Source organism: Lingula anatina, chromosome 1 (assembly GCF_051362555.1).
Source record: "Lingula anatina isolate TDL-2025a chromosome 1, LinAna3.0, whole genome shotgun sequence".
NCBI classification, from domain to species: domain Eukaryota; kingdom Metazoa; phylum Brachiopoda; class Lingulata; order Lingulida; family Lingulidae; genus Lingula; species Lingula anatina.
The window spans coordinates 51,938,822-51,966,775 of NC_141767.1; the positions used below are offsets into that span (position 1 = coordinate 51,938,822).

The 27,954-nt window shown below is 33.9% G+C and overlaps 2 protein-coding genes and 1 long non-coding RNA gene across 8 annotated transcripts in view; 2 read left to right on the top strand and 1 right to left on the bottom strand.

The window, feature by feature from the left end:
* The window catches only part of LOC106160790 (transcription termination factor 2), a 91,692-nt gene extending 74,330 nt beyond the window's left edge, over nucleotides 1-17,362 (bottom strand). For 4 of the 6 annotated variants that reach the window (XR_015331686.1, XM_086998837.1, XM_013537537.2 and 1 more), the window contains exons 1-19: nucleotides 17,252-17,362; nucleotides 14,783-14,891; nucleotides 14,488-14,574; nucleotides 14,262-14,334; nucleotides 13,993-14,046; nucleotides 12,985-13,683; nucleotides 12,644-12,788; nucleotides 12,215-12,358; nucleotides 11,784-11,883; nucleotides 11,387-11,526; nucleotides 6,831-6,959; nucleotides 6,522-6,675; nucleotides 3,943-4,060; nucleotides 3,300-3,493; nucleotides 2,992-3,059; nucleotides 2,768-2,856; nucleotides 2,501-2,592; nucleotides 2,008-2,224; nucleotides 1,597-1,746 (exon numbers count right to left, since the gene is read on the bottom strand). Coding sequence is in view for 5 of the 6 variants with exons in the window: in XM_086998837.1 (XP_086854963.1) it covers nucleotides 1,597-1,746; nucleotides 2,008-2,224; nucleotides 2,501-2,592; nucleotides 2,768-2,856; nucleotides 2,992-3,059; nucleotides 3,300-3,493; nucleotides 3,943-4,060; nucleotides 6,522-6,675; nucleotides 6,831-6,959; nucleotides 11,387-11,526; nucleotides 11,784-11,883; nucleotides 12,215-12,358; nucleotides 12,644-12,788; nucleotides 12,985-13,683; nucleotides 13,993-14,046; nucleotides 14,262-14,334; nucleotides 14,488-14,574; nucleotides 14,783-14,891; nucleotides 17,252-17,279 (2,790 nt within the window). In the remaining variant the exon portion in view is untranslated. Of the gene's footprint in view, nucleotides 1-1,596; nucleotides 1,747-2,007; nucleotides 2,225-2,500; nucleotides 2,593-2,767; nucleotides 2,857-2,991; nucleotides 3,060-3,299; nucleotides 3,494-3,942; nucleotides 4,061-6,521; nucleotides 6,676-6,830; nucleotides 6,960-11,386; nucleotides 11,527-11,783; nucleotides 11,884-12,214; nucleotides 12,359-12,643; nucleotides 12,789-12,984; nucleotides 13,684-13,992; nucleotides 14,047-14,261; nucleotides 14,335-14,487; nucleotides 14,575-14,782; nucleotides 14,892-17,235 lie in introns of all 6 variants that reach the window. The other 2 variants (XM_013537536.2, XM_086998836.1) reach the window with 2 other exon arrangements.
* LOC147764447 (uncharacterized) lies at nucleotides 7,279-10,164 on the top strand. The gene is made up of 3 exons (XR_015331687.1): nucleotides 7,279-7,294; nucleotides 8,708-8,800; nucleotides 9,212-10,164. It is a non-coding gene; the product is annotated as an uncharacterized LOC147764447 (long non-coding RNA).
* Nucleotides 17,361-26,259, top strand: LOC106160815 (uncharacterized). The gene is made up of 8 exons (XM_013537572.2): nucleotides 17,361-17,575; nucleotides 18,664-18,793; nucleotides 18,988-19,148; nucleotides 19,473-19,544; nucleotides 20,013-20,174; nucleotides 21,971-22,091; nucleotides 22,735-22,859; nucleotides 24,796-26,259. The coding sequence occupies exons 1-8, from the start codon at nucleotides 17,550-17,552 to the stop codon at nucleotides 24,983-24,985; spliced, it is 987 nt and encodes a 328-aa protein (XP_013393026.2). The 5' UTR covers nucleotides 17,361-17,549; the 3' UTR covers nucleotides 24,986-26,259.
* Nucleotides 26,260-27,954: the final 1,695 nt, after the last annotated feature.

Sequence of the window (27,954 nt, forward strand, 5' to 3'; positions counted from 1 at the left end):
TTTTATGCTTTTTAATCTGGGAAATCTATTTTCTTTCAGGGAAACTTCAAAGTAATATTCAAATCGCTTTACCAGCAGGGAAAGTAAGATTTTCTGAACATTTTGACCCCTGTCAACCCTCATACTGTGCAGTGTTACATAACGGTATTTCGGTGAGAGATTTGCACTGGTTCACTGTGCCGGGACAGTGTTCAAATGGCATTCATGTAGCTTTTTACTGTCTGAATCCCATACATCAAAGGGAAACTCTTTTGACTACACAAGGCAGTTCATGCTGTCAAATGGACAGACGTACACACATCAAAACTGCTTCAACAACAGCAAAACAGGATGAGGGTTAATATCCACACAACACATACTGATGCTTAGAAAATGCCAATTTGTATACAAGCAAAATTTCGCAAAAATGAGCACAACTATCCAATCCAGCTAGGTGCTAAACTGAGGGAATTTCCTATTGTCATACATTTTGAAGAAAATAAGGAGCGTAGTACCTACTCACCCGGTTAATGAAGAAACTGCAATCAAATATTTCAATATTTCAAATGTTTTACTGAAATTGTGGATTGTCAGCAAATGTGAAAAATGCTTAGCTTAATAACCATGGGGATGTAAACTCACACCTAGAGAATGGAAATATGTGAATAAGAAAAAATATAATAGAAAAATTATCCAATCTTACTGGCTTTCAAAAATAATTAGTATTTCTGTGCTATTAATCATTCCAGTTAGTATGAGGATAATAAGTATCTATATAGTAATAGGCTCCTTTTCATGTTTTCTCCCAAACTACAATGATCTGTTGACAACTGGCGGGTATTAGTAATACCTTTTGGTAGTGGGAAGATAGTGGTCATGGTGTGAATTTGATTATAACTGTTAAAAGTATATTTTGAAGGCATTTTCTAGCCTTCGAGAAAGCTTCACTATGTGTGCCAGGAATCATGTATTGTCAATAACACTACATCAGATGGCAGAATTGCTGGTAGAGTGGTAACATCCTTGGCTGCCAAACACAGGGGAGTTGGTTTGATTCCCACTCAGTCATGTTTTTTTCCTTTATTTTTAATTCTTATTATTATAATAATCTCTTATCATGGTTCAATGATTAATGTGACAGGTATCAGTTAGAAGTAAATTAATATGTCCTCTAATTGGAGTTAATTCACAGGCACTGGACCTAGCATTTAACAAACCATTTCCAGATGAAAAAAAAGACAATTGTAAGACAATTTCAGGAAAATGAAATGATGGGACATATCTGCCCTGCTATACTAGGGCAAGAAGTAATGATTACCCTGCCTGTCTAGGTCTTGAATGTTAAATTTCAACCTGAAGTGATATTTAAATTTATCCAGTACTTTTATTCTGTCAGTATCTTAATCATGTTTGTAACCTGTCTAATTCAACATCCAATTATTTATACTGTTGTTTTTAGTTAAAGGTTTTATTTTGGGCCAACATCTTACATATTACATGTCAACAGTGCTGACATGAACATGTGTTAATTTCTTATTATCATTAACAAAGCCTCCTGTATCAAACAGTTACATAAAGTGGTTAAAGCTATGATCAATACAGATTTGTGAAACATACCTTTGTACTCAGGGAGGAAGTTTCAAAGACTTCCGAGGATTTACTGACATCAGGTTCTTTGGTCTTTTCATCAACCAATGCCATAGCTTGCATCTGCTGTTCTAGGGTAAGTTCTATTCCTTCAGATGCTGCATCTTCTTGGTCTACAACCTGCAGAGGTGGGGCAAGTATGAGATGCAAACACTCCATCTTAGATCAAAAGAACACATTTACGGCAAGATCCTTTAAAAGTATACCAATGTAATCAGGGCAATAAATTTGAATCTGAAACTAACTTGAAACTAACAATATCATGGAAGAGGAAAACAGTTCACCCCATCTGAATATTAACAAAGACCTAAACCCATCATCTTAGCATTATTCAGATATAATCTATCCAACTATGAATTAAATTATGATTCAATTTCTCACATTTTTCAGTAGACTTAGATGGCTACAGCACTGCCTTAGTCTGAGAAGCAGTAAGAGCATCTGCCCTGCCCCTGGGGGTTTGCTGTCCACTGTACCGCCACCACCAGGACTACTTTTACTCCCAACAACTGCATGACCAGTCTTGGACATTCTCTGTTCACCACCCCAAATGGACTCCTTTTCTTCCTGCCTCTGAAGGTACTTGATCAAAGTGGCCCTGGGAAAGGAAAACAATTAAATCTAAAATAATGTCCACCTAGATGGCCATGTGTGTAAAATTAATTTTTTAATGCATTTTAGCACAATAAGTATGCCCCACATTTGAATTAATTTTCATTCCCAACAGCCACATGAGAAGAACAGAAATTCCAAGTTGCCATAAACCACATTTCATTGAATTCTGAAGGAGAAATGAAAATCGGCCATAACACCTTGCATTGTTTATGATAAAAGTTAATAGTCCCCAAGTAAAAGTCTCATCTCTCACACTTACCTGGATTCAGCAAAAACTTTGTCATACACAGTTCTTTCTTCTTTGCTGAGATTAAGCTCATGAGTGAAGGACATCTTATCAGGCAGTGACACCTGAAAGTGACACCTTCAAAGTCACCAAAATCTAAGAAAGATTTAATATATTTAAATATTTTCTATGAATAGTTCCTCCTTTTTTTTTCTCCTTGTCAAAAGATTAACTCATTAGTTTACAGACCTTATAAGAGATATGACAATATACTACAGTAAAACTGGTGTCTATCTTTACCAAAGGTTTCCCCTCTTTGCCAGTCTGCCCCTTGGTCCTCCTTAGCAGCAAACTTTTCACCAGAGTATTCAGTCTCTTTGTACCATGGGCTGGAAAAAAGTAACAGAATTACAAACACATTAAAATGGTATAAAATAAAATTCTTTTTATCAATCGAGCAGTTTTGAAAAACCAGAAAAGGAAGTTAAAAAAAATCTTTGTCTAAAACTGAAAATATACTTTACCAGTCTTGTTGTCTGCCACCTGCCTCTTCCATACTTTCAGTTCATCAAATGGAGAGCATCTTAGAAACCTAAGAAATTAAATTTACTTCATTAGGGAATGTGTTCATTGTTATTGTCTCAAAATAAAACTATTCCTAGATGAAAAAAAAAATTAATTGTTTAGTGCTAATAAGTCACATCTTGATCAACAATTTATGCGATCCACAAAAACTTAAGTCCATGTATAAAAAGTGTAGAAAAGATAGCTACCAACCGCATTTCAATTCTCTAATTCCATTTTTTTTTCAACAAACAACACTCTACACTACCTGATCAAGGAATACATATCAAGCAGGTCATTCTGAATGGGAGTTCCTGTGAGAGCCCACCGTGACCCCGCCCGCAGTCTGCAGACAGACATTGCTGTCAAACTCTTATGATTCTTGATGTTGTGCCCCTCATCTAATATGAGCCTTTCCCAGCCTATACGTAGCAGATTAGATTGTTTAGTGGGATCTTCAATCTGGGATTGTTAAAATACGTAAATGTTGAAAGATTAAAAAAAAAATTTATTGAGAACATAATGATAACAACTGGACTTATTGATAATCTACATTTCCAATGGCCATCAAGCAAACACTGGAATCCCCCCCCCCCCTCGTAAACATGGGAATTTGATATGCATACCAATACCTAAATTTGCTCATTCAGCAATGATTAAAACCCTTGAAGGTGCTTATTTATCAATCCACCACAATGGATGCCACAGTTAAAAAAAATCTTAGAACAAGAATCTGTTAAGCATCAGGGACTGTTTTCCATTGTAGATGAAATACAACAACACATGATCTCAACCCCATGAGGTCTGTAACAATTAGTTAACCAGAGGCCATCAATTTAGATTTAGACGCCTGTTTCTAATTTAAGCAAAGATAATGAGAACTGCTCTACCTAGCAGCATGAGCCAGTTACCTTATCATCCACCACAGCACTTTCTTGGGCTGCTTTATCATTCTTCATGTCCTCAGGGATCCCCACTTCCCTGCTTACTATGCTGTAGGTGGTCAGCACAATGTCTGCCTTGGCCAGCCTGAAGGTAAACTGAGCTTTGGAACACTACTATTTCTGCATTTCATCATTGGCTTGTTTGCCATATACCCATTAATGGATAATAATAAAAAAACCCTCATAATAACGGCATACAATAAAATACCCATCTATTTGTCTTGAGTTACCCTTTTTCGCAATACAATCATTTAAAAGATACAGGTATGATTTTAAAACACTTTTAATATTTAATTCAATAGAAATATATATAAGATGAACTAGCCACATTTTTCCCATTTACCTATTGGCATATATGCCATAGGCCCAATAATGTATAACAAGGCAGCAAAGCTGTCAAATGTACAGACAAAGAACAGAAAATAAAGATGCAAATAAGTGAAAAATTAAATTTTCACAAAAAACTGTTAAATTGCCAGAAAAATTTACCAAACAGACTGCGTTGCCTATTGAAGCTGTATTTTAGTGCCATGTTTCTTTCCTATAAGTTTGAGAACAGTAAGTGACATGATTTCCCTTAAATGGTCATCATAGGAGCAGTGCCCAAAATAGGGGTTTCTTCAAATTTTGATACAACATTAAATAATGTTTAACAGCATAATGACAATCAAATGTTATTAATAAAATATAAGTAACATGGACATTCAGAAAATGTGACAAGCAAAAGTCTTCAAGATCACGGAACTTTAAAGTCACACCTTGAAAATGCCAATATGTGAAAAATTAAATTTTCACAAAAAAACTGTTTAACTGCAAAAAAAAAAAAAAAAAAAAAAAAAAACCAAACAGACTGCATTGCCTACTGAAGCTGTATTTTAGTCCCATGTTTCTTTCCTGTAAGTTTGAGAACAGTAAGTGACATGATTTTCCTTAAATGGTCATCATGGAAGCAGTGCCCAAATTAGGGGTTTCTTCAAATTTTGATGCAATATTACATAATGTTTAACAGCTTAATGACCATCAATTTTTAATTATAAAATATTTGTATCACAGATATTCAGAAAATGTGACTAGCAAAGGTCTTCAGGCCCATGGAACTTCAAAGTCACGCCTTGAAAATGCCAAAATGTAAACAAGACAGCACTGTTCTGAAATGGGTTTATTTCCATTTTTAACACTTTTTTAACATAAAACAAAATAAACATTTTACTGCCATTTTTATATGACCAACTAAAAAAATTGATGAGATGGGAAAAGTATCAATAGAACAGTGTTAAATGTCCAATTTCCTCCATTCTGAGATTCTGAACATAGTGGATGATTGAATCTGACAAACTGCAATGATATGAGTTTATTTCCATTTTTGACACTTTATTACACAATACATGATAACAAGTTTACCATGTTTTTTACATAATCAACTAACAATGTTGTAAAGATGCAGGAAATATCAAACAAACACTTTTAGGCATCTTATTAGTTAAATAATGAGACTGTTAACATGCTTAAGAATTGAATCTGAGGAAATGTGAAAAAAACAGTATAACTTCTAAAATAATGGCCCGATTATGCTGATTTTCGAACTCAACCTGCGTTTTAGTAAGATTGACCACTCCTGTGAGTATAATTACAATTGGCCAATCCGTTTTTCTTATATTGTGTTATCAGTGTTGCATTTATATTGAAAATAGTGAAAAAACAGCATAAATTCCCTCAAAATAGCCCAATCATGCTGATTTTCAAACTTGACCTGCGTATTATGAATATTCATCAGTTCTGTAAGTTTCAAGTCCAAAGGTAAAATGGTTTTCCACTTATCGTGTTATCGGTGCTGCATATATGCTGAAAAAAGTGAAAAAACAGCATAAATTACCTAAAAGTGACCCGATCATGCTGATTTTCGAACTTGACCTGCGTATTATGAATATTCATCAGTTCTGTAAGTTTCAAGTCAAAAGGTAAAATGGTTTTCCACTTATCGTGTTATCGGTGCTGCATATATGCTGAAAAAAGTGAAAAAACAGCATAAATTCCCTAAAAGTGACCCGATCATGCTGATTTTCGAACTTGACCTGCGTATTATGAATATTCATCAGTTCTGTAAGTTTCAAGTCAAAAGGTAAAATGGTTTTCCACTTATCGTGTTATCGGTGCTGCATATATGCTGAAAAAAGTGAAAAAACAGCATAAATTCCCTAAAAGTGACCCGATCATGCTGATTTTCGAACTTGACCTGCGTATTATGAATATTCATCAGTTCTGTAAGTTTCAAGTCAAAAGGTAAAATGGTTTTCCACTTATCGTGTTATCGGTAAAAGTGCACGGCGACGGCGACGGCGACGACAGACGCAGATGATGGCTATATGTACAGACACATCTGTGTCTGTACATAATAAAAGGAAAAAAATTGCAGCCGAGTTTTCATTTTTTCAATAAAAATATTTGAAAGACAATGGAGTGAATGTAAAAAGCTATAAAATCAGTTTCAGAAAAAATATCCCCAAGTGGTTTCATTGGTTTTAATAGAAACATTGAGCAGTCCTCACCTGATCACACTGGCTTCTCTATTGGGACCATGATATAGGATCACATTCAAAAGTCCAGGCCTGCAGCGGTTTTCAATCTCTCTGTGCCACTGGTGGACCAGGGAAGCAGGGCATACAATGAGTGTAGCATGGCTCTTGATGATAGATGAACTCACTAGAAGTGAAGATTTATTCTTTAATGACATTGATACTTGTTTTATTGCTTCAAATGTTTTATCGCTAGGGGAAAGGGTGATTCATAATTTAACAGAAATTTGCCAATTCTCTTTTTTTCTGGGTAATTTGGATATAATAAAATTAGATCTTCACATTTTTCCTTTTGCTTGTCCTTGCTGAGCCACTCAGATTTTTCCTCATCAGTTCCAGTCACACGACTCTGATTCTGTTTTAGCACAAGGGATATCATAGTCAAAGTCTTGCCCAGACCCATATCATCAGCTGAAACAAAAACACAATACCAAACTGTTACCGGAAAGATACCACATTATTGCCACTTTTACCAAGGAGTTATAACAGAAGGAGATTACACGCGTGGGGGCGGAGCCCGTATTACGGTCTCTCATTGGTCGGAATGAATAGAACCCAGAGAACAATGGATGCCTATCTCTGTTACGCTTAATTGTTGCTCTCGTTTAAATCTCGTTTGTTAGTATCTGTGCCTTCGTCTGTTGATTTTTGAGGACAGAAACAGAAACGGAGTCCCAAGTTTCTAAAAAATGAGAGAAATGCAGAATTTATATGATATTACGTTGGACAAGGTTTTCAAAAAACAGGTAAGTGGTTTTAAATGCATAACTACACGAAATATGAAGATAAATTGCAACTTTTATGTCGTAGGGTCTCACTGTGTAAGTGTCCAGCTACACGTTGATCTCGCGAGGTGGTGTGTGGAGAATAAATATTGCACGAAAAATATTTCCCACTCATAACAAGTGCCTATAAATATAGTATCAGATGAAGAAAGTTTGGTCTTTATACAGCTGCAATTGTTAAGTAATTTGTGGCAATAGCAAAGAATAAAACTTAGGTGCACTTTCAGTAGCCGAATAACAAGCAGATGCTTAAGCCGCCATCTTGTTAATATTTCGAAAAAAAATTACTCCAAAAGACATTTTCCTCCTACTTTTTTAAACTTGTGTCACATGACAGTCATAAAATTTAACTAATTGTTATGTGTGCAACACACTTGCTTGAGCAGTATTGTTTTTTTATGCGATTTTACATGTGGTCTAGCTTGGATACGACAATTGACAATTTTCATGAGTTCCGATCAAAAAGTGTTACGCTTGTTACGGCCAAAAGCCTTACCGCTTTTTGTACTTTTCAAATGCAAGATTATAAAAAAATTTGGTGTGTTTAGATTCTTGAACATCTTGGTCGTGGCGTGGTATATATTGCATGGATACTGCTCCAATATTTCTTGAAAAAAAATAACCTGATTTGTTCAGAATACCAATTTTTTACTCTAGTGTTATGGGTAAATGTACCATTTTGGCCTTTACCTTTTTCATGTTTAAATCTAAAAAGACTTATCATGACAGTTGGTCATCATTTTTCTTCTCACCATGGTGGGTGGCTTTGGAGTGGTAACTTTGTTGTTAAAGTAAAGTGCTCAGTTTTTTTGACTGGAAAATTTTGCCTCCACCCAGCATTTTCCATCATGGCGGTCTAACAGGAAGTTTGACTTCACAGTGTCTTTGGTATAGTTATTTTTAACTTATTTAGTCTTCTTTTTACATATATATGTTTTAATTCATATTAAACCTTTGAAAAAAGAACACACATGAATCCTGGTGCTTCTTAATTTAAAGTCTTAAGGTTTTAAGTTCACCTAGGCTCCACCAATTACTTAACCTGTTATCTCACTACACATCTCTCTTTGAGTCAAGGTGTGTAAGACACACCTTATTGTGTAAGACACCTCTATAATTAAGGGGTACTTGCTTTTCTACTTAAATTATACTTCACTACTTTGGCATGTTAGGTGGCAAGCTTGGATGTTTCAGTTCATTTTAAGAAAGAAGCTTTGCCTTGGTGGTTACAAAAGAATAGAACTCTATTAAGGTTTATTCATTACTTGAAATTAAATATTTCATCTTGTAGTGTTGAAACAGAAATTCTCTCAAAATTGATAATGAATTTGACATGCATATCTTAACACTACTCAAGTTTTTTTTCTATTATAGATGTGGGAGAAAGCTGCATTGAATATATGAATTATGGTCAGGCTGGAAAAAATTAAAATATGTCAATGAAAAAAGGAGGTCAGTGTGTCTGGGGTAAGTTACTTTTGTCAGAATGCCTAAGATGCATTAAACATTCACTAACAACAGTACCCTTTTTAATTTTTTTTTCAAAATACAACAACCTTGGGCATTTTCCTTTTAGCAACCAGCCTCTCTGAAATCCCCTTTTTGTCCTGTCAGAAGAGTAGGAACCAGGGCGGATTTAAATAATTTCTTGTAATAAGTACAATTTCTTTCAATTTCTTGGGGTTATTAGCTTGTGATCATGAATCTTGATGTTCTATATAAATTTAGTTGTAAATTGTTCATTTACAGTATGTGGTGAACATTATTTCAGTCAAGTCATAACAAGACACATTAAACTTCACTGCGTAATTCCATAATGTCTACATGGATACTAGTAGTTCATAATGCTATTATTATGTTTTTTTTTCTAACCTACAGGTTTCTCTCTTTTCTGAGTGGCATGGCATTAGCAAGGCAGAAGAAAAGGCCCTGAAGAAATTCTCACTTGAGTTGTCCTTTTTGGAGAAGAAACTGGATAAGACTGGCCAACAGAGATTGCATTAAATTAATAGTGCTCCTTTATGACATTTTAAAATATTTTCAGTCACCTAACTGACTCTATACATTGCAAAAGTGGACATAAATTTTATGTTACTGTTACGTGGAAAAAAATTCAAAACCTATATATAAATTGTTGAGTGCCATGGTATAACAGTCTACCTGATTGCCAGTGAAATTTCTGTTTCTGTGAAATTTCCTTAAAGCAGTCACTTACTGCTTACTTACCAGTTAATTTTTTCAGCTGTTACATTTTATAAATGTTCTTACTAAGTGTTGTCTTGATCTATAATAACCTTTTGAAAATCCCATGTTTTTTATCCTATTTGTAAGAATTAACCACTTTATCTTCTAGGATTTTTTTTTCATTCGGCCCATTAGATTCTCAGACCTTGCTGGCCTGTAAGTGGAATAGTATCTGGCACAGACTGGTATCAGCAAGTCAGATAAAAAAGAATATAATTATTTCTATTTGCACGGTTGAAAAAAATGCCATCATAGACTGCATAAAACTGGAAAACTGTAGCAACTTAATCATTCTTATGACTTCATTTATTACTGCTTATGTGTAAAATTTTTGTTTTTGTTCTTCTATTGATATAATACAATGGTTTTACTCACAGATGCTACTTTCATGAGTATAGAGTATAGAGTGCTTGAGTATAGAGTTGACTTAAAAGATATTTTAAGTTAATATAGTAAATAATAGTTTGAAATTCAATATTCTCATCTTTATTTGTTTCACTTTAAAGAGCTCAGTGAATACTAAAATTTCTGATATGTTTTGTACATAAATATATTTATGAATGAATAAAAATTATTCTTAATGTATAGCACTGTGCACTTGTTTACCGACAAATATGAACAGTGTTAGTACGTGTCAAATAATCCTGAAAAAAAGGGAAATTTCCAAGATAAAGAAATTTATAACGAGTATTCATTAAACTGACGTGTCGTGGCATTGCCTCAACCTTGGATTAAAATTTTAATTAAATGCATTATAATATTAAAATTATACCGAGTGAGAGAAAAAATACTTTAAGAAATTTAAAACCAGACACAAAGCGTAGGCACTGTCACAATGTATATGTTTATGGGACCTAAGGGCAAGAGGGTCCAAACGTTAATGTATTAATATTATGTCCTTTGGCAGTGAGGACAGACGTTCACTTGAATGTCATTTTCACAAACCACAGTTGGGACGTTTTCTTTTGACTTCTCCTTGGTGATTTTTCACCGGGTTGTGCCATAAAAAAGCCATCTATCACCAATTAAAAAAAGCTCATGGCGACCATCCTCAGTCACCACCTTATAATCGCTTTCTATGATATCGTTCCCTTCCAGCACATCGTCCAAATAATTACCTGTGAAAAAAATCGTCAGCTTACAGCGGCGCTTTGACATTACTGATCTCGAATTCTAACGCGAAATAACGCATATGAAATTTATCTCCAAGCTAAGGAGAGCGACGCAGACGAAACCTTGAGACCGGAGGCCCCCCGTAGCTAGCTCCGCCCACCGTAACAGACATCGGACAAAAGAAAGGCTTGCGTGTAATCTCCTTCTGTTATAACTCCTTGCTTTTACCTAAATTGCAGGTATGACTGAGTTCATTTCTCAGACAACTATAAACAAAAAACTTAAAAAATACATACCTTATTAAATAGTGTAAGGTTATAAAATTTAAAAAATAACCACAAATGACAGTATACTCATTAAATGTTGGTTACATTATATAATAATACTTCAATGAAACAGGAAACCCTGTGTCACTATTGTAGATACTGTAACATTTATAATAACAACAAAGATTAATTTACAAAATGTAACTGCATCCTGGTTTAACAAAAATTTCTTTAATCACTACCCCAAGACCCCATTACAACCTCCTGCTATCCAATATGTCAGTTCTACCCACCCCACCCCCTTTAGGAGATTACAGAAGGGGGATTGCAATTAGGCATCTGCTTCCTAAATTCAGTGAACAGGATTAATTTGTATTATCAAGTTTCCTTTAGGAAATGTGTGTGTGTGCTTGAGGGCAAGTGATGTAACCTAGAATTCCTCCTGGTGGATGTTGTTTCTCCCTCCATGTCAGCCAAGCCAGGGCTTGTCTCTGGTGTGGCATCAAAGTCACTGTAAGACCATTAGGGTCTGCTAACTCTGCTCTATCTGGAGGACAAGTCTCCAATTGCCTAAAGATAATAAAAAAATGTACTTCAAATGTAGCAGCAAATTAACAAATAAATAAATAAATCGATATGCAAAATATATCTAATATAATTTTCAGAGAAAAATATAGAAAAACACTTCATAAAACATGCTATCTATGATAAACTATCATAGCAAAGTGGAAATTATTTAAAAAAATACTATTTTTCAATTTATAAAAAATTGTTCTATCCCCCAAAACCAACTCCCTTATGGTATGAGTGAGTTTCTTGTATGTTACCTGTGTATAGTCTCAATTGCCTCAGCTGTAACAGCTCCCACCTGACGCATCTTTGAGGCTGTCATGCGGCCCTGGTATAATGTCATTGCTTGTGGATTTGCTGGGAATTTAGTATGAAATTCATTCAGTATCTCATTTTGTAATTATACTTTTTTTCTGATTAAGCATACCAGATGACTGCCTGGGGATTTGCTAGTGAATATGTTTAACAATAAATCAAATTTTTATTTTGTAGTTAAATGGTTCTTAATGAAAGGCACAGAGATCTTATTGCAAATCCAGTTGCTTTTAACATATTTTTGGATAAAAATGAGTTTTCTGGAGTTTTTTTAAAAATCAATCCTCATTTCCATTTTAAAATGACCTATACAACATAACACTTATCGCATTTCATCTTCAGAATAAGAATATATGTAAATCTTAAGAAATACCTGCATACAACTGTTGAAATGCATGCTGGGGAAGCTGCACAACATGGTTGAGAATCTGAGTCTGCCTTAATCCATCTGGATTCTTGTTACTATAATTCTTTGCTGGGATTGTTGTAAAAAGCTGCTGGGAAGGAGGAGGTTGATCTGCAAAGATAAAATCAAGCTTCAATTATCAAATGAAACCACGCTTTACCTATCTTAAGTTTGCATATTGATGCTATGTTTGCTTTTGCAAAATTGGATACATTGTCTATATTTGGTGGACAGTTTATTTCAATTGAAATGATATGAATAATAAATTCTTGAGGACAGCTATCTGTTGGACAGAAATCTTGGTGTAAATGTCACATGATCAATTTTTTGACTCAACATGTTACCTACTTGTAAATTTATTATATATGTACCATAAAAAAAATTGTTCTAACTAACCTGTAGACCCTTCTTTTGACAATTGCTTCTTCTGGTTATCAATTCTTAAATCAGCAGCCTGTATCATTCTTTCCAATTCACCTATTTGTTGTTTCAATTTATGGCCGCTATCAGGCAAAGTGGATTCAAACTTTTTAAAGATTTCCTGAAACAGGAATTATATGTTAAAATTATTCAGCACATGCACAATCTTTATTGAATTATGTAAATGAGGTGGGCACCCACCCGGTAATCTCTTTTCTTAACATATAGCAACAACTAGACTTACCACAAGACAATTTTTTGATGCACATTATACATTTAAAACAGAATGTCGGATTGTCCATGAAAATAACTTTTACCTGCTGTCGCTCCAACTTCTTGATGAGGCCATTCCTTAATGCAATATCCCTATTCAGTTGGGAAACATCCAACTTAACTGCAGATTGCAACTGTGCCTTTGTGGCCCCTTTATAATCTTTAGGACGAGCACCTTGGGGATTTACAGCAACACACTGCTGTGATTCTGGCTCTGTTGTCCTGTGTTCAGAGGGGGAACTGTCCACACTGCTGTCAGAACCTGACTCTGAGCTTTTGACTTGTGCCCGAGCAACAGAAGGGTAGGTGTCAGCACTGTTTTCAGATTCAGATCCAGAGGACCCAGTCAACCTAGACTGAACTCTATCTTTAAGGCTTGTCTGCATCAAAGACTCTGTCAACTTCTCAACATTTGTTGCTGAAGGTTGCTGAAACCTTTGAAAACAAGTAAGAGTACTTTCCGTCTGCTTCCTATCTATCAAAGTCGACTGCAAGGGAGCATTAATACTAGCACCAGCATGGAAAGGTTTGGAATCTGGTGGTTTTACATCTACAATCACACAATCATCATCATCATCATCATCATCAGCATCATCATCATCTTGTGGGAATGCCAACGGTTTGTAAGGTCTTGATGTAGGATTTTTAAATTCTTTAGTTGCAGGTTGATTGTGATATTTGTCAAGGGTATGCCTTGATCTAGGCTGGTTGTGATCTTGTAATGGGACCACACTTGAAGCTTGCTGTAGAAAAACATAACATTTCTTTCAAAGATGAAATTGTGTAGAAAAGTGAACTTGTGGCAGGAAACTGGGGTCTCATTATACTGCTTTACACATTTACTTAAAAACTGCATTTTACAAGCAATACTGTTTAAAAATTTCATTTGGTAGAATAATTTTTCTGAAATTCAATGATAGATTAAAAAAGGGAGAAACATTTGTTAGTCCCTTTAACATTTTGGCAAACACTTCACATATGACCATTTCATCTGAATTTTAAATTAATTCCCTCTACGATGAACTGTATATCGAAATATAAAAACTACAAACCTGTCCAGATTTTGTTGGTCTAACTATAGCTCCCCGATTTTCCCTTGTGCATACCTTAAAAAGCAGATATATACAAAATCACCGACTTCAATAAAGACCTGCATTGTCAGGAGAGAAAGATTATGGCCAGGTGACAGGATAGAATAAATAATTGTACATACTGCAATCATAAAATAGATTTCTATTCATTTTCTTGTCACATATTGTTCAATTCTGGGTCCAATTAAAACAGATAACAAAATGACATTAAGAAATTGAGTGGTACTAACCTGATTTTCTATAACCTTGGCCCCACACCAATTCTTCTTAGCATGACGACCAATATTGCATCGAAAGAAATGTCTGAAAACGATGCAAATGTAATACATCATAAGTTTTCCACAAGAATTTGAGTTTTAATGCAAGAAAATAATAAGAAATTTTTAAATAATACTAATGCTAAAATGTGTGATCATGCAGTTTTTTTTAATTATTGTGAAATTCTTCATATCCTACCTTTTCTCACCAGTGGACTTGCTTTGCATAACAGCTTGAAGCTCAACCACATGTTCAGGGTGTTTGAAACAATGCAATGGTTGTAATCTAAAAGAAATTATCCCTTTTACTGCTATCATCAAAACACAAGGCTACTACCAATATTGTCCAATTATACTTTTGGTCTTAGAGTTGACCAGCTATACACTACAATTATTACAACTTAACAAATATAAAAATGAATGATATAGGATGTTCCAATCACTTTCAATTATTCAAAAATCAATTTCATTGATGACTATAGACAAAAAATTACCTGGCATCTTTCACAAATCCGCATTGTGAGTTTGCCTGGGAGCAAATGAAATAGCTTCTGCCTTGGTTGGGCCCACCCTTTGTGCCAGTTTTTACAAAACATGGTTTTTCTTGGAAAAAAAAAAAAAGGAATATGCTGGTTTTATTTATTGATCAACAACATAATTTTACATTTTCATTATACAATAAATAAATAAATAAATAAATAAATAAATAAATAAATAAATAAAATGTGTTTACCTGATACTGAGAAGCAGTCAAGTATTAGAAATGTGAAAATTTACTGGTACTGCAAAACTTGCAAACAAAAAATTTCTTCTGAAACAACAGAAAGACATGGCGGTCTTAGTGACAGGCCAGTCATTTGGAACTAAATTACTGATAATGAATGGTATAAAACATATCAAATTCAAAAGCAGGGACAAGCAATTATTTGTAATTAAGAGAATATAATCTTTAAAAAAAAAACTTCCTTTGGTCAGAAAATCCCAGTTAGGTTGTACCTTAAATGAAAAGCAATCGAAACCAGACCATTTCTTTTAAAGATTTGCATAAAAAAAAAAAAAAGAAAGGAAACAAAGAAAAAATTTACAGAAACAAAGGACCAGTTATGTATTGCTCTTTTTGAAACAAAACTTCAAAAAATTACTTATTCTCAGTGTTTGCCATTTGAAGATAAAATACAAAGGGAGAACAAAATTGGAGAAAATTGTATGTAAACTGTGGTATCAAGACCTCTCCTGGACAATTCTCTCTGTAATTAACATAATATAACGAGAATCAAGTAAAATTTTTGATGTCTGCCTTATATTAAAATGTATCTCCAGGTAAAGATGGGTAAACAGATAATCTCACATGCCCAGGAAGCCCTTTAATGAACTAACTGATATTTTCACTTGTTTTTCCATTACCTTCTGACATAAATGAACAACCTTTGAAACTTACTTTCTTTTTTCTTGTTTCGTTGTCATTATTTACATAATGATTGTTATTTATAGCACTTACAAACATAAAATGAAATATGCAGATAAAATGACATTTGTTTACCTTTAGGAAAATTGGTAGCACGAAAATTCATGCGTTAGCACTCCTATTGACGATTCTGATATGTACTGTCTGTGCTAACGCATGAAAGCAAAGGCCTCAAAAAGTTGGAAATGAAAACCGGTTGCAGAACCAGCCGCGGTGCGGCAGCTCTCAAATTTTTATTTTACATCTCATCTCCTCAACACGCACATTACTGTGAAGCCAACCAGTTTTCCCATCAACAGAGTATCACTTTTTTTTAATCCATCTGTCTATCTACCAGTTTGACCGTCGTAAAATCATACACCCGCTATAAACAGACGAAAACCAGGCCAAATCTACTCAAGTCATGACGCGAGGGCCAGTAACCTACTGCGCATTCCGGTTTTCATTTCCAACTTTTTGAACTGCATGGTACAAAAGTGAAAACAAATGAAAAGAACCACAATGATCAAGCCTGCTATTAAGTTTTGCCAATGAATCTAACCTGCATGTGATACATGCACAGCCCCTTATATTACAGGAAAATGGTGAAAGCGGAAAATGACTAGAGAACTAATAATAGGATCTGGATTTTATCTGAATGAGTCGTACAGTGCTAAATAAATGTTCATTTATCATATCAGAAGCAGCAGGGATGTGTGTTACCGACAAACAAAATTTTGTTCTTTGATGGATTTCTTATTGTGCTATGGGGCTTCAAAAACATTAATTAAGTTTGATATCATACAACCACAATCAGTTGCAACGAACGAAAGTTACCGGTGTGGCGTGATAGACCCGTGCCATGACGAAACCGTTCTGCACATGCGCATTGAGGGTAGATTGAAAGAAGTAACTTCCGGTATGACGATGTCGTCCTAAGTACGCGCTATGTTTGCACTGAACTATGATTTTCCAATTCATAATTCAGTGGTTTTCGTCATGAGAGAGTATGTATTTGATAATCTGATTACTACAGTATACAGGGGAATGTTGGAAGTGAGCTTTTGATCGTGACTGAACTGTTTTGCTCTGTGTAAAAAAACGTGGCAGATCTAAGACTCGTAGTATAAATCTTTTCACTCTACAATGCTCTTTCAATTCAGTGTTCAGTCATTTTCATTAAAAAGAAATTGTTTGTTTGATAATACTACAACTTTCTCTACGGAGAAATGTTGGAAATGCATGTGCAGCTACGTACTGTAAGTCAACAGACTGCTACCCCTGCGTGAATAATCCGCCAGAACGGTTTATTCACGACGACGGTTTCTTCACGTCACACCGGGAAAGTCCCAATCATTTTCATTTTTCACTCACTTCAATGGTAACAGATTTCGACATTTTAATACTCACATCCACAATTTTTATGTACGTTTAGCAACTTACGGTTACAAACTCGCTGTTTACAAACACAAACATATTTTAACAAGTCTTATTTGCATTTACCGCTGATTTTACTTACGATGTCCATCACACAGCACAACCTCCATTCTATTCTATATTATTTTGTAAATGTACTAGTTAGAAATCTCGCGGGAATCAACGCGAGGAACTTCCTTCGCCAATCATGTCCCTTCAAATTGAGAACGAGGCGTATGTTTAAAGATGGACGTCTTAGTGATGAGAAAAGTGGTGAAAGACAAAACTTTGCGCTTATATGATCCATAAGGGCTATGAAATAACAACGTTCAATCATCTCAAAATCTGACTTATTTTTAATATGAGGATTTTCTCTTTTCATTACTTTTTTTGGAGCAACAATGCATACGAAGACAACAACAGAAAGGTAGGTTTGTTAGATCTACACTCCAATTTTGCTTCGGTATTTGGTCGACCTCGCATGACACGCAGGAAATGCCATATAACATTCTGTGGTAGAAAGGTCAGTAAGTTCCTGAATGCAATAGTTGGAAAAACGGACAACTAGCACCACCTACAATCGTCACCCCTACTATCAAGGTACTTACCGCAGGTAATCTTAAGGCCTCAAATACATGTGCCGTGGGTAGCCCCATGTATAGCCTTGTGCTTCCCAGTATGTCAGTGATCATGGTATTTAAACTGATGTGTGAACTGATAGAAACCTTTTGTTTGTATAAAAGGACAGCAACTGCCAATGATATGCTAAATTGTGTGATATTTCACATATGTCTAAGGCTAACAACATGGTAACAGTTTGATATTTCAGGAAATTCAATGTAGTAATTAAGTTGTGCATGTCTACTGGTGTACTAGTAATTCTTATTTAGCTACACCAGGCAATCATTATGTATTAAGTTAGATTTTTAAAAAATGATTAGAAATAAAACATTTAGAATGGCTAATAACATTTATGGAATACAGTAAAAGCAATCATTACATTGTGCATAACTCATTTAAAAGATTAAAAATTCAAAATAACATGTGGCAAGCAACTGTATCCTACTCATTCTTATTCTACCAGCTCGAGAGGAACCTGAACATATGGCGTAGTGCCCCGTTTAGCTGTTTTGAATCTCAAGCAGGTTTTTTCTCAAAAAGACATGCTATATAGAAAAAAAAACTTTTAACTGATAAATTTGTATTAAAAAATTATAGCAGCTTACAATTTAATTTTATATAAATACCATTCACATTTAGTTCTGTGTATTATTGGATTTTGTATTAATGTCACTTTTTATCTGATAGTAATGCAATGTTCATTGATGTTTTTCATTATATTTATATTTAAACTGCCTGCTGACAGATAATAATTGTTATAATTCTAACACTTGATATATAATTCTTAGTCTACCAAATGGCAGAGAGGAATTTTTGGATTGAATTTGTAATATAAGTTTAAAAGTTTTTAATAGCATTTTCATGAACTAGTACCAGTACCTGCTTGTGTTTCAGTGAGGACAACCAAAATGGAGAAACAATTTTTATGGATAAGGACATTCCAAGCATTCAAAAATCATCAATAGAACTAGGTCAAATAAAGGAAGGCAGAACCGAAGTTAAGGGTCCTATTGGTATTGTAGAGGTATGGGAATAAACTTTTTACAGTTAAAAGGTCACTCATATGCTTTATCCACTTTATACTTTTTTGTTATATATGATGCCTAATATACCTACAGCTGGCGAGGTGGATTTAGATGTATTGCCCGATATTTAGTCATTCCACCCTTTTCTTTTACCAGAGTAAGATGCTATAAAAGTCATTTATCAACATTTCAGGTTGCCAAAAAGAAGAATGTTGTAGAGAAGCTGATATATGTCATATCAGTCGCAACAGTTTTCTTCTTGGCTCATGCTGTAATCACAATCCAGTGGGTGCTGCCTTATTACTATGCTGTCAGTGCACCTATTTTAATTTTGATTAGAATAATCTTATACTGGTATGTATCATTTTTGGGTATCTTTATGATTCAGTTGGATAGAATATGAACTGTAGTTTTATTCATATAATTTCTTACTATTCATTATTTTACTATGTATGGAAAAAGTTAATTATACTACATGCAGTGCATTTACTACTGTAATAATATCATGCAGTGTATTTTATACTTGTATAAAATTTATAAAAGAGTGGAGTGCCTTCTTAGCTTCTAAAGTCACTTGATGTATCTGTTTTCAGTTCAATTCAAAAATGTGAGACAGAAGTCATGTAAGGTCACATGAATAATGCACAGTGATTGTACCCTGATAATGTTGTTTTTCAGGAAATTGAAGTGGCAGCTGTTCATGCTGGATTTCTGCTACCTAGGAAACACATTATGCTATGTGTACATGTGGTAAAGAACGAAAATCCTTTTAATCTATCTTATCCCAATAAAGGGTACAGATTGTAGTCAAATTACCTATATTAGAAGCATGATAGTTATTTTAGAACCTACCTAACATATTATGAAGGATATTATGTCTTTGAAACATTATCTTAATGAGGTCAGTCAAAGTATGTTAAGGTAGTTCAAGACTGTTTCATTTATCCTTACTGACCTATGTAGAGGTGAATGGTTTTAAGAGATTGAAGGCTATAGAAAGAACTCTTTAACAACTTGAAGACCTGGATAAACATTTCTTGTAAATGCCTACTTGATATGAAATAGAGTTCTACAATGAGTTATCCCCATTGTTTTAAAGAAAACTTTGAGACTAAGAAGAAATACTGTAGCAAACCTTTACTACATATCAATTGCATCGATTATTTATGTCTGGCAATCTTTGTTCATTGTCATTGATGTTTCATGCTTTCTTTTCAGGGCTGCTCCTGCTAATGACAGTTTTTTCCTTCTTGTGTTTTCTATTGCAAATGGCCCATTAGTATTTGGAGCACTTATGTTCAGAAATGCATTGGTTTTCCATAGCTTAGATAAAATGACATCAGTTTATATTCACCTCCTGCCAGCATACTTAACATTCGGGTAAGGCTTTTTTCAGTTAAATTATTAATGTATGAGTGAATTTTGTGAGTCATTCAGTAGAATTAGAATGATTGCTTCGAAAACTCTGATACTGGAACTTCCATTTGCAACTAATGTTGCAGTCTCAACCCGAGACCTTTGACTTCTATGCACTCAGGGTGGCCATGCTGTTATTATAATTTAGCAGCTACAAAAATTGGCATGAGATAGTAATCTGTTTCTGACTTAATTCTGCAACTACATAAGACATAATCATGAAATTTGGCATGGCTGACTACTAGGTTGCAATACGGTGCCATTTTGTGATTTTCCGTTCTTTGCTTAGGAGACATGTGCCTTAATTATGATGCTTCGTTTAAAGATATCCAAATTTTGCCACACAACCTGACCATGTTCTACCATATAGTTTCAAACAGTATAATTTTTAAATAGAGAAATACCAAAGGGCATTGTTTCATTTCATTCCCAAAAAATGATATTTGAACGAATATTTCCTGCTTTCTTTCTGTGCTATATATATATTTTTTCTGGAAGTAAATATATGGTAGTTTACTTCTTGGAGCAGAATCCAAGATATCATTTTAACTGCAAAGACTAATGGCCCATTTAGATGCTGATCAATCAGGGGCGGATCCAGAGATATTTTCTGACAGTCTTCCAAATAATCTTTGTTGATCCATCCTCCATTTTGACCGTCTTCCGACAGAAAACATACGATACCCGTCAATGTAAACTTCAAAATCTGACAGTCTTCCGGAAGATCTGGAAGACGGGCTAAATCTGCCCCTGATCAAGATACCAATAACAGATACAGGGGACATTGTCGTCAGGTGTCAAAGCAATTGGTTTGTGGGATAAGTCTGTCACCATTGCAGATAAAATCACCTAATATGGTATTGGGCAGGCGTAGGTATTAATGAAAGTATGAAGAACAATTGAGTTGGACAAATTTTTGATAAGGTCTTTATAACTGTTGTAAGGTGTGCTTGTAAAGGTCCATTGAAAATCGGTGTTATATAACATTATTAATGACAAAATCTAAACTGTGTGATTGTAAGAAAATCAGCTGCACCCCTTTGCAGTAATCATGCATGGCCCCTTTTAGCTGTCTATAATAGAGAAAATCAAGAAACTAAAACACATTAGTCCAAAAACCGCTGATATGGCATCATCAGCAAAATGACCATACCCAGTACTATCTGTAGATGAATAAAAGCCATGAACAGAAGGTGGTAATGTTATAATAACTAGTATTATATTAAGTCATTTGATAGCCTGGTTTTGGCTAATGGGGTATATGTCCTTAATAAAAACTATTGAACTTATTAACTTAATTGAAAAAAGGTTTAGTCACAGACTTCATGCACTTGGTGATGTATTTGACACAATTTGTGTCCATTATATAGGGCATAAACACTAGAGAACACTAGAGAAACTTAATTCTAGTACTTTTCCTTCTGTTTTCCACTTCCTAAACAATACAGGGTGAGAGAATTATTTATCACATACAGTCAGTATCAGGTATTACTGTTATTAATTTGCAATTTAATGACATTTATATTGATATGAATTTTCATATAATTTTTAGACTTTTATATCTATAGCTATGCGGTGTACTTGAGTAAGCATTCTGTTGTCACATTTAGATCCAAGTTTTATGGCATTAAATTCAATTATATTAGGGCCATAGTAAATATTATATGATTGTTTTATCATATTGAACCACCACATAATCTTATCACAGATGATAATTTTTGAATACATATACATATAGTTTGTATTTTGTTATTTTTTAGTATACGTTGGTTTCCGGGTTCCTGCTCAGTGTATTGGTATCAACCATTTATATCTGTATTCCAAGCACCCTCTTTTATATGGCTATTGGTGGTACCATTGGGAATTGTCTTAGGGCATTCTGTAAGTATGCTGATTATTTCATGAAGTTCCTATTATAGATTGAATTTTTTCATTTCTGTTTGAGAACTGTACAAGTAAAGGCAGAAAAAACTTCTTATTTACTGCCTTACATACATTCTTTTGGGTAATAAATAAATCTTCAGTGATCAGTGACTAAAGTAATTAACATTTACCTCACCTCAAAGTAAAAAGGTGTTACGTAAGTTGGTGATTTTAGCTTTGAGTTGCCTATGCTTATAAATTGCAACGAAAATATATAAATGCCAATATTTTATATTCTTAGGGGTTTTTCATTGTTTTAAACTAGTACAAAGATAGATGCATTATTGAATAATTTGATGCAGGAAAATTTTTTTTTTGGTATCTGGATGATAAGGGTTACAATATCCTTAAGCATTTCAGTTTTTACAGCACGCAACTTTGAAAAACATTCATTTGGTTTGGAATGAGTACAATTTCAGTTCTCTTTGTAGTTTATATGAATTGGAACATCGCATGCATAAGATTAGAACTGATCAGCCATGTAAAAAGGTCATTATGCTAAATGTTACACTTAGGAAAAAGAGTTTGGAAATGACTAATTTTGTTTAAGAAATCTGCCATGTTTTGCTTTAACTGATAATTGAAATGTCCACTTTTTCAGGCATTATACATCATTGTGGTAATTTTAATCATCAAGCCAAAGAAGGAATTCCTTGACAGTTACAGATACTTGACAGGAAAAGAGAGTTCTCTGGTCTTCAAGATAATTAACATATGTGGGCCTAAGTAAGTAACTATACAGGTGAACAATATTTGACCTAATGAAATATATGTGCACATCCAGAGGACTGGGTGACAACAGTGGGACATGCGTATCAAAATTTCAACATGGCGTCGACCTAGTGAACCTGCTTGCCGCTTAGAATATGCACCATATTGCCTTATATTAATAAATTTTGGAAAATGTAACATTAAACACATATAATTATGATCAAGCTAGTAAATGCAAATATTGTTTTTTGTTTGGCAGCAGTATTCAAGATTGATTCCGATGCTCTATCTCCTGTTGTAGTTGATGGTTTTTATAGGTAGACACTTTGTGTCTTATAGTAACTTATCTAAACTGGCTCGCGCTGCCAGTAATTACGCCGCGGGATATTCAGGGCACAGACCGTGATCATAAGACATACGGCGAATAGAAAATAGAATTTAGAAAATAAACATTGCATGTGAATGAAGCCTTATTATTTGATTTCTATAAATAATACCGCAGTAATGGTGCTGATAACTTTGAAGAGGTATGGACACTGAGAAAAATAAATTTCTTGATGAAATATACCTGTTGTTTCCACAAGCAGTGGCAGTTAAGTAGCCATATTCTTTATTTAATTGAGGCCTATGGCTTTAGGATAAACTTCTGAGCTATAAGGGAGTTTCATATGATTGTTAACTTGATAACATTTGTCTCTTAGCAGTCACATTAAAATGTATATATGTGCAATTCAACTGAAGTGTAAAAGATTAAAGAACTTCTTAAATTAACATTCTAAATTGCTAAAACATGATAAATCTTATTCTATAGCACTAAGAAGAGATATGGTGCACTACACTCTTTTACAGTGTGTGGCTTACTATATGCTTGGCATATATTTTTACCCCAGCTCCACCCCTATAGTGCTGAGTTGAGGAGACAGCAGGTACTGTTTACCTATAAAGGAATGGTATTAGCTGCTATGGCCACAAACAGAGTCCAACTTTTCGTTCTCCCTCAGTGTAATACTGTAACCACAAGGCTATCTGGTTGCTCCTGAAGCTAAGACCCATGATACAAATGTGTCCAAGTTTGAAGGTACATTTGTTTCATCTGACCTAATTTAGAAGATTGTCAGTACACATCTTTGTTTGTCTTGAAAGTGAAGACATGATAAAATCAATCACTGTCAGACTTTGAAAGCATGGTTAAGATCATGTTTATGTATTACATGTAGTGCCAATTACTTGTACAATAGCTAAAAGTTTGTTCCATTTTGAAATTGATCTACAAAACAACTAAATTAGCCTAGATGAGAGGTGGTGGGGCCCTTGTTTTTGAGCCCCTGATAATTCCATTCATAAAGACATGATGCCATTCATTGTAAGCAGAACAAGTGATGCATCAGGAAAAATCATACTTGTCTGAGCCTAAATACCTGTGTTGGTAACTCTTTGTCTGTAAAATTAATAACTATATGCCTTAGAAATTCTAGATTGTTCATTGTTCATTTATAAACAATTGTGATATTTATATATGTATATATTTCTCACTGTCATCACTCTGTTATATCCTATGTATAATTGATATATTGTTTGTGGGATTGCCATTCTGTCAATGTGTCTGTCTTTTTGTCTGTAAATTAAATCATGCAAAGAATCAAGAATGTATTACCATGGTTACTGGCAATACATACTTGATAGGATGTATGGAATTGTGATGCATGCAGTTGTAAATCTTATGGAAGTTTTGTGGGCAACTGGGAGTATTCAGTGGTATTGATTTGGTGTTATGTTACTAGACTAGTGCAATTCTGGCTTGTGTCAGATAGCTAGATGCCAAGCTAATATTCCATTGAGGATAATCCGTCTACCGGTATTTTCAAAAGCTTTTGTTTTGCTGAACACTGTATATATGCAGTCTAGAAAATTTGCTGTTATCCTAAACCTAATAAGTTTTCATATATTTCAGGGGAAGGAGGTTTGTTTATTACTTTTTAAACTACCTCTTTGCTGCAGTGACTATGGCTCTTACTCGCCTCTGGTATGAATACTTCATAGCACACAGTATATTTATTGCTTTGGCCACAGTTTTGGTATCGTGGAATGGGGCAAGTTTTTATATGGATGTATTCAGCAAAAAGGAGGTTCAGGCAGAGTGAAAACTAGTGAAATGAAGCTAGTAAAGCTATTTATAGCTATCAACCCTGCATTCAATCTGATTCTCTAAACTGTACATTGATATAATACTCAGCTGTAACTAATAGACTCTTGGGTCATGGTTACAAATATTGTTGTTGTATTCTGAATTATTATGGCAGTTGTTGCCACATTTATGCAAGTTTTAATTGTGACAAGATTTAAATATTCTGAGTCAGTAAAATCAAGGCATAGAAGCATGCCATCATGTGACCTAAATTTCTTAATTTAATTTTTCATTCAAAATCACGTAGACAATTTTTTTTAGTGAAATGCATGTTGCAAACTTAAAAAATGAATATGCATTTTTCATTATTTTAGAATTTTCTCAGGTGTTCTTAAACAGGAAGTTTTTTATTTGAAATTTGATAGAACTGTTGTATATTTTGAAAATGAGTAAAATATTAATATCTTTTTAATTTTTTGGGGGGAATTTCACTTGGAATAATTTACAAACCTATGTTGATGCATAATTACTTTAAGTAGCTGAGGGTAGAAGCATACTAAGATGTGTTTTTAGTTCAGTTTATGAATTTGTCAGTTCTCACACAAAATTTATTGCCAACCTTCTGCTCTATCAATTTCTCTGTGATCTTGATTTAAGTGCATTTTTTCTTTTATTTTTGCACAACAAGTCTGTGTTAAAAAATTGACTGAAATTTTTATCTGATTTGATTTTCCATAGATATTGCATACTGGCCATATATTATTGTTTTATATAATATTTTTTTGACATTTTATGTATTTTTTAGATAAAATTATATCATTTCTTATTTTTGATCTCAAGTTTCAATTTTTCTTTATGATTAAATAATGTGACTGTTAGAAATTTTTCAAAAGAAAAATTATGTATTTCTATTTTATTTTGAATACATTATTTTATAGTGAATACATTTTTTCATATTTAGAGGTTAGCAGTATAGGTTAATGCATCCTTAATGTGATAGATGAATGGTGCTTCATTTAAATGTGTAGGATTTATTTGTTTCATGAGGTGTTGTGTTGCCTTCTGAAGTGGCATGAATTAAAAATAAGATATTCATTGAATGATTTGTAGAAAAGGCTTGATGTGTCATTTTTATTGCATTATTGGTGTCTCTTATACTCACCATATCCTGAAAAAGAATTGTGTCATATTTTAAAAAAGCAGTTCTACTGGATAGAAAATTTATAAATAGTTGTTTCTTTCTTTTACTTTATTTTGAGAAAGAAATAAAAAAGCACTTTTTAAAATTTATCACATCTTAATATTTTTGACAAAATTTTCACAATGTCAAAACATAAGAAATATATGCCTTCTATTTATGGCAATAAAGTTCCAGCCATATAACTTCATATGATATTGTGTAAAAGATCAATTAAGGAAACACGTGAGGATTTTAAAATCAACCAGAGATGTAAAGATGTTCTTTTTCCAAAGAGTCAAAGACTACGGGTTTTATGGCCCAATGGTTCTTATTAGTATTTTATGTCAAACATAATTTCATTTAATGAAATTTATTCATTGACTAGACCATCAGGAGACTAGGTCATTAATTTCTTTGCCCCCCCCCCCCCTCTATATTCAGAGTCTGCCACCCACATAAGCTCCTAACATAACATAATACAAAACAAGCTGTGACTACTGTGACAGAAACAATTATGATGTAAGCAGGCAATTTGTACCACCTGTCATACATGTCTTAATTGATGCTAACTGTAGGAATAGCAAGATTGAGACTTCTGATGGACTGGAAAAATAAGAAGGTTAAAATGATATTATAATGATTTTTTGTCACATTTGATTGGTTTTGATAGTGTAAACAAAAACAAAATCGGTGAATCTCTACTATATAATACAATGTAATAATGATTACGCTGTATGTAAACAGTTTGCCTAAAGACCTACAGAGTTGACATTTTTTTGTCAAAATAATTCAAAATGTGATATTTGAAAAACTAGTTTGTTACATCAAAAGAATCCAACATTCAGTGTTATTTTGCTTGGGTTATAAGTAAAGCTGTAATCTGTTAACCATTTGTGGGCCAGACCAGAAAATCCAATTAATGTACTGCCACAGTACTGGTAAATGTGCTAACATGCATACAAAAATTAAGTTACTGTTACCTGTCTAATAAAGCAAATTTTGATACTTGAAAAATGAGCATGCAGCAATCAGAAATGAAACTTCACTAAATTGTGCCAAGCTTTCATTAAATGTTGCTCTGTCAGTGTAGTACCTTGGTGGTTTTTGATTATTATTATTATTATTATTATTATTACAATCTGTCACAGTGTGGCAGTATTTTAGTGCATGTCTCAATAGTCCGAAGGTTCAATAGTCCGAAGGTTCATTGGTCCGAAAGTTCACTATAGAACCTTCGGACCAATGAACCCTTGATTAAAAAATCGATGAAAATGTTACCACTTTTCGGACCAATGAACCTTCGGACCAATGAACCTTCGGACTATCGAGACGCCCCCGTCTCAGCCAGAGGTCATACATGTACCAGTACATGCACACGTTATTTTACAATTAAATTCATAACAAACTTCTAGTGTCACCTCCTCTCATACATGTACTAAGTGATACAGTGTCAGTGTTCTTGATATAATTTTTATATGATATCCTTTCTGTTTTCAAAGCGGCACCTTATTATAGTAAGCTAGCTACCTTTACTTGTACCATATATAACACTACGTTTTAATAGTCAAATGTCTTTGAGAACTTAATTTTCCCTGTCACACAAACTCACCTGATAAGCAATCATAATTTTACTTTAAAGAATAAAAAATTAATTAAATATTTGTTGAATAATTAAATAGGTTTAATAAAAAAAACAGCTAGGATATAATTGCCTCACTTCGCTATTGTTTATTAAATATTTCAAATTGTTTTTATTAAAATCAGTTCAAAAGCTTAATAGAATTTATGCTATTTTGCTTTTGTTT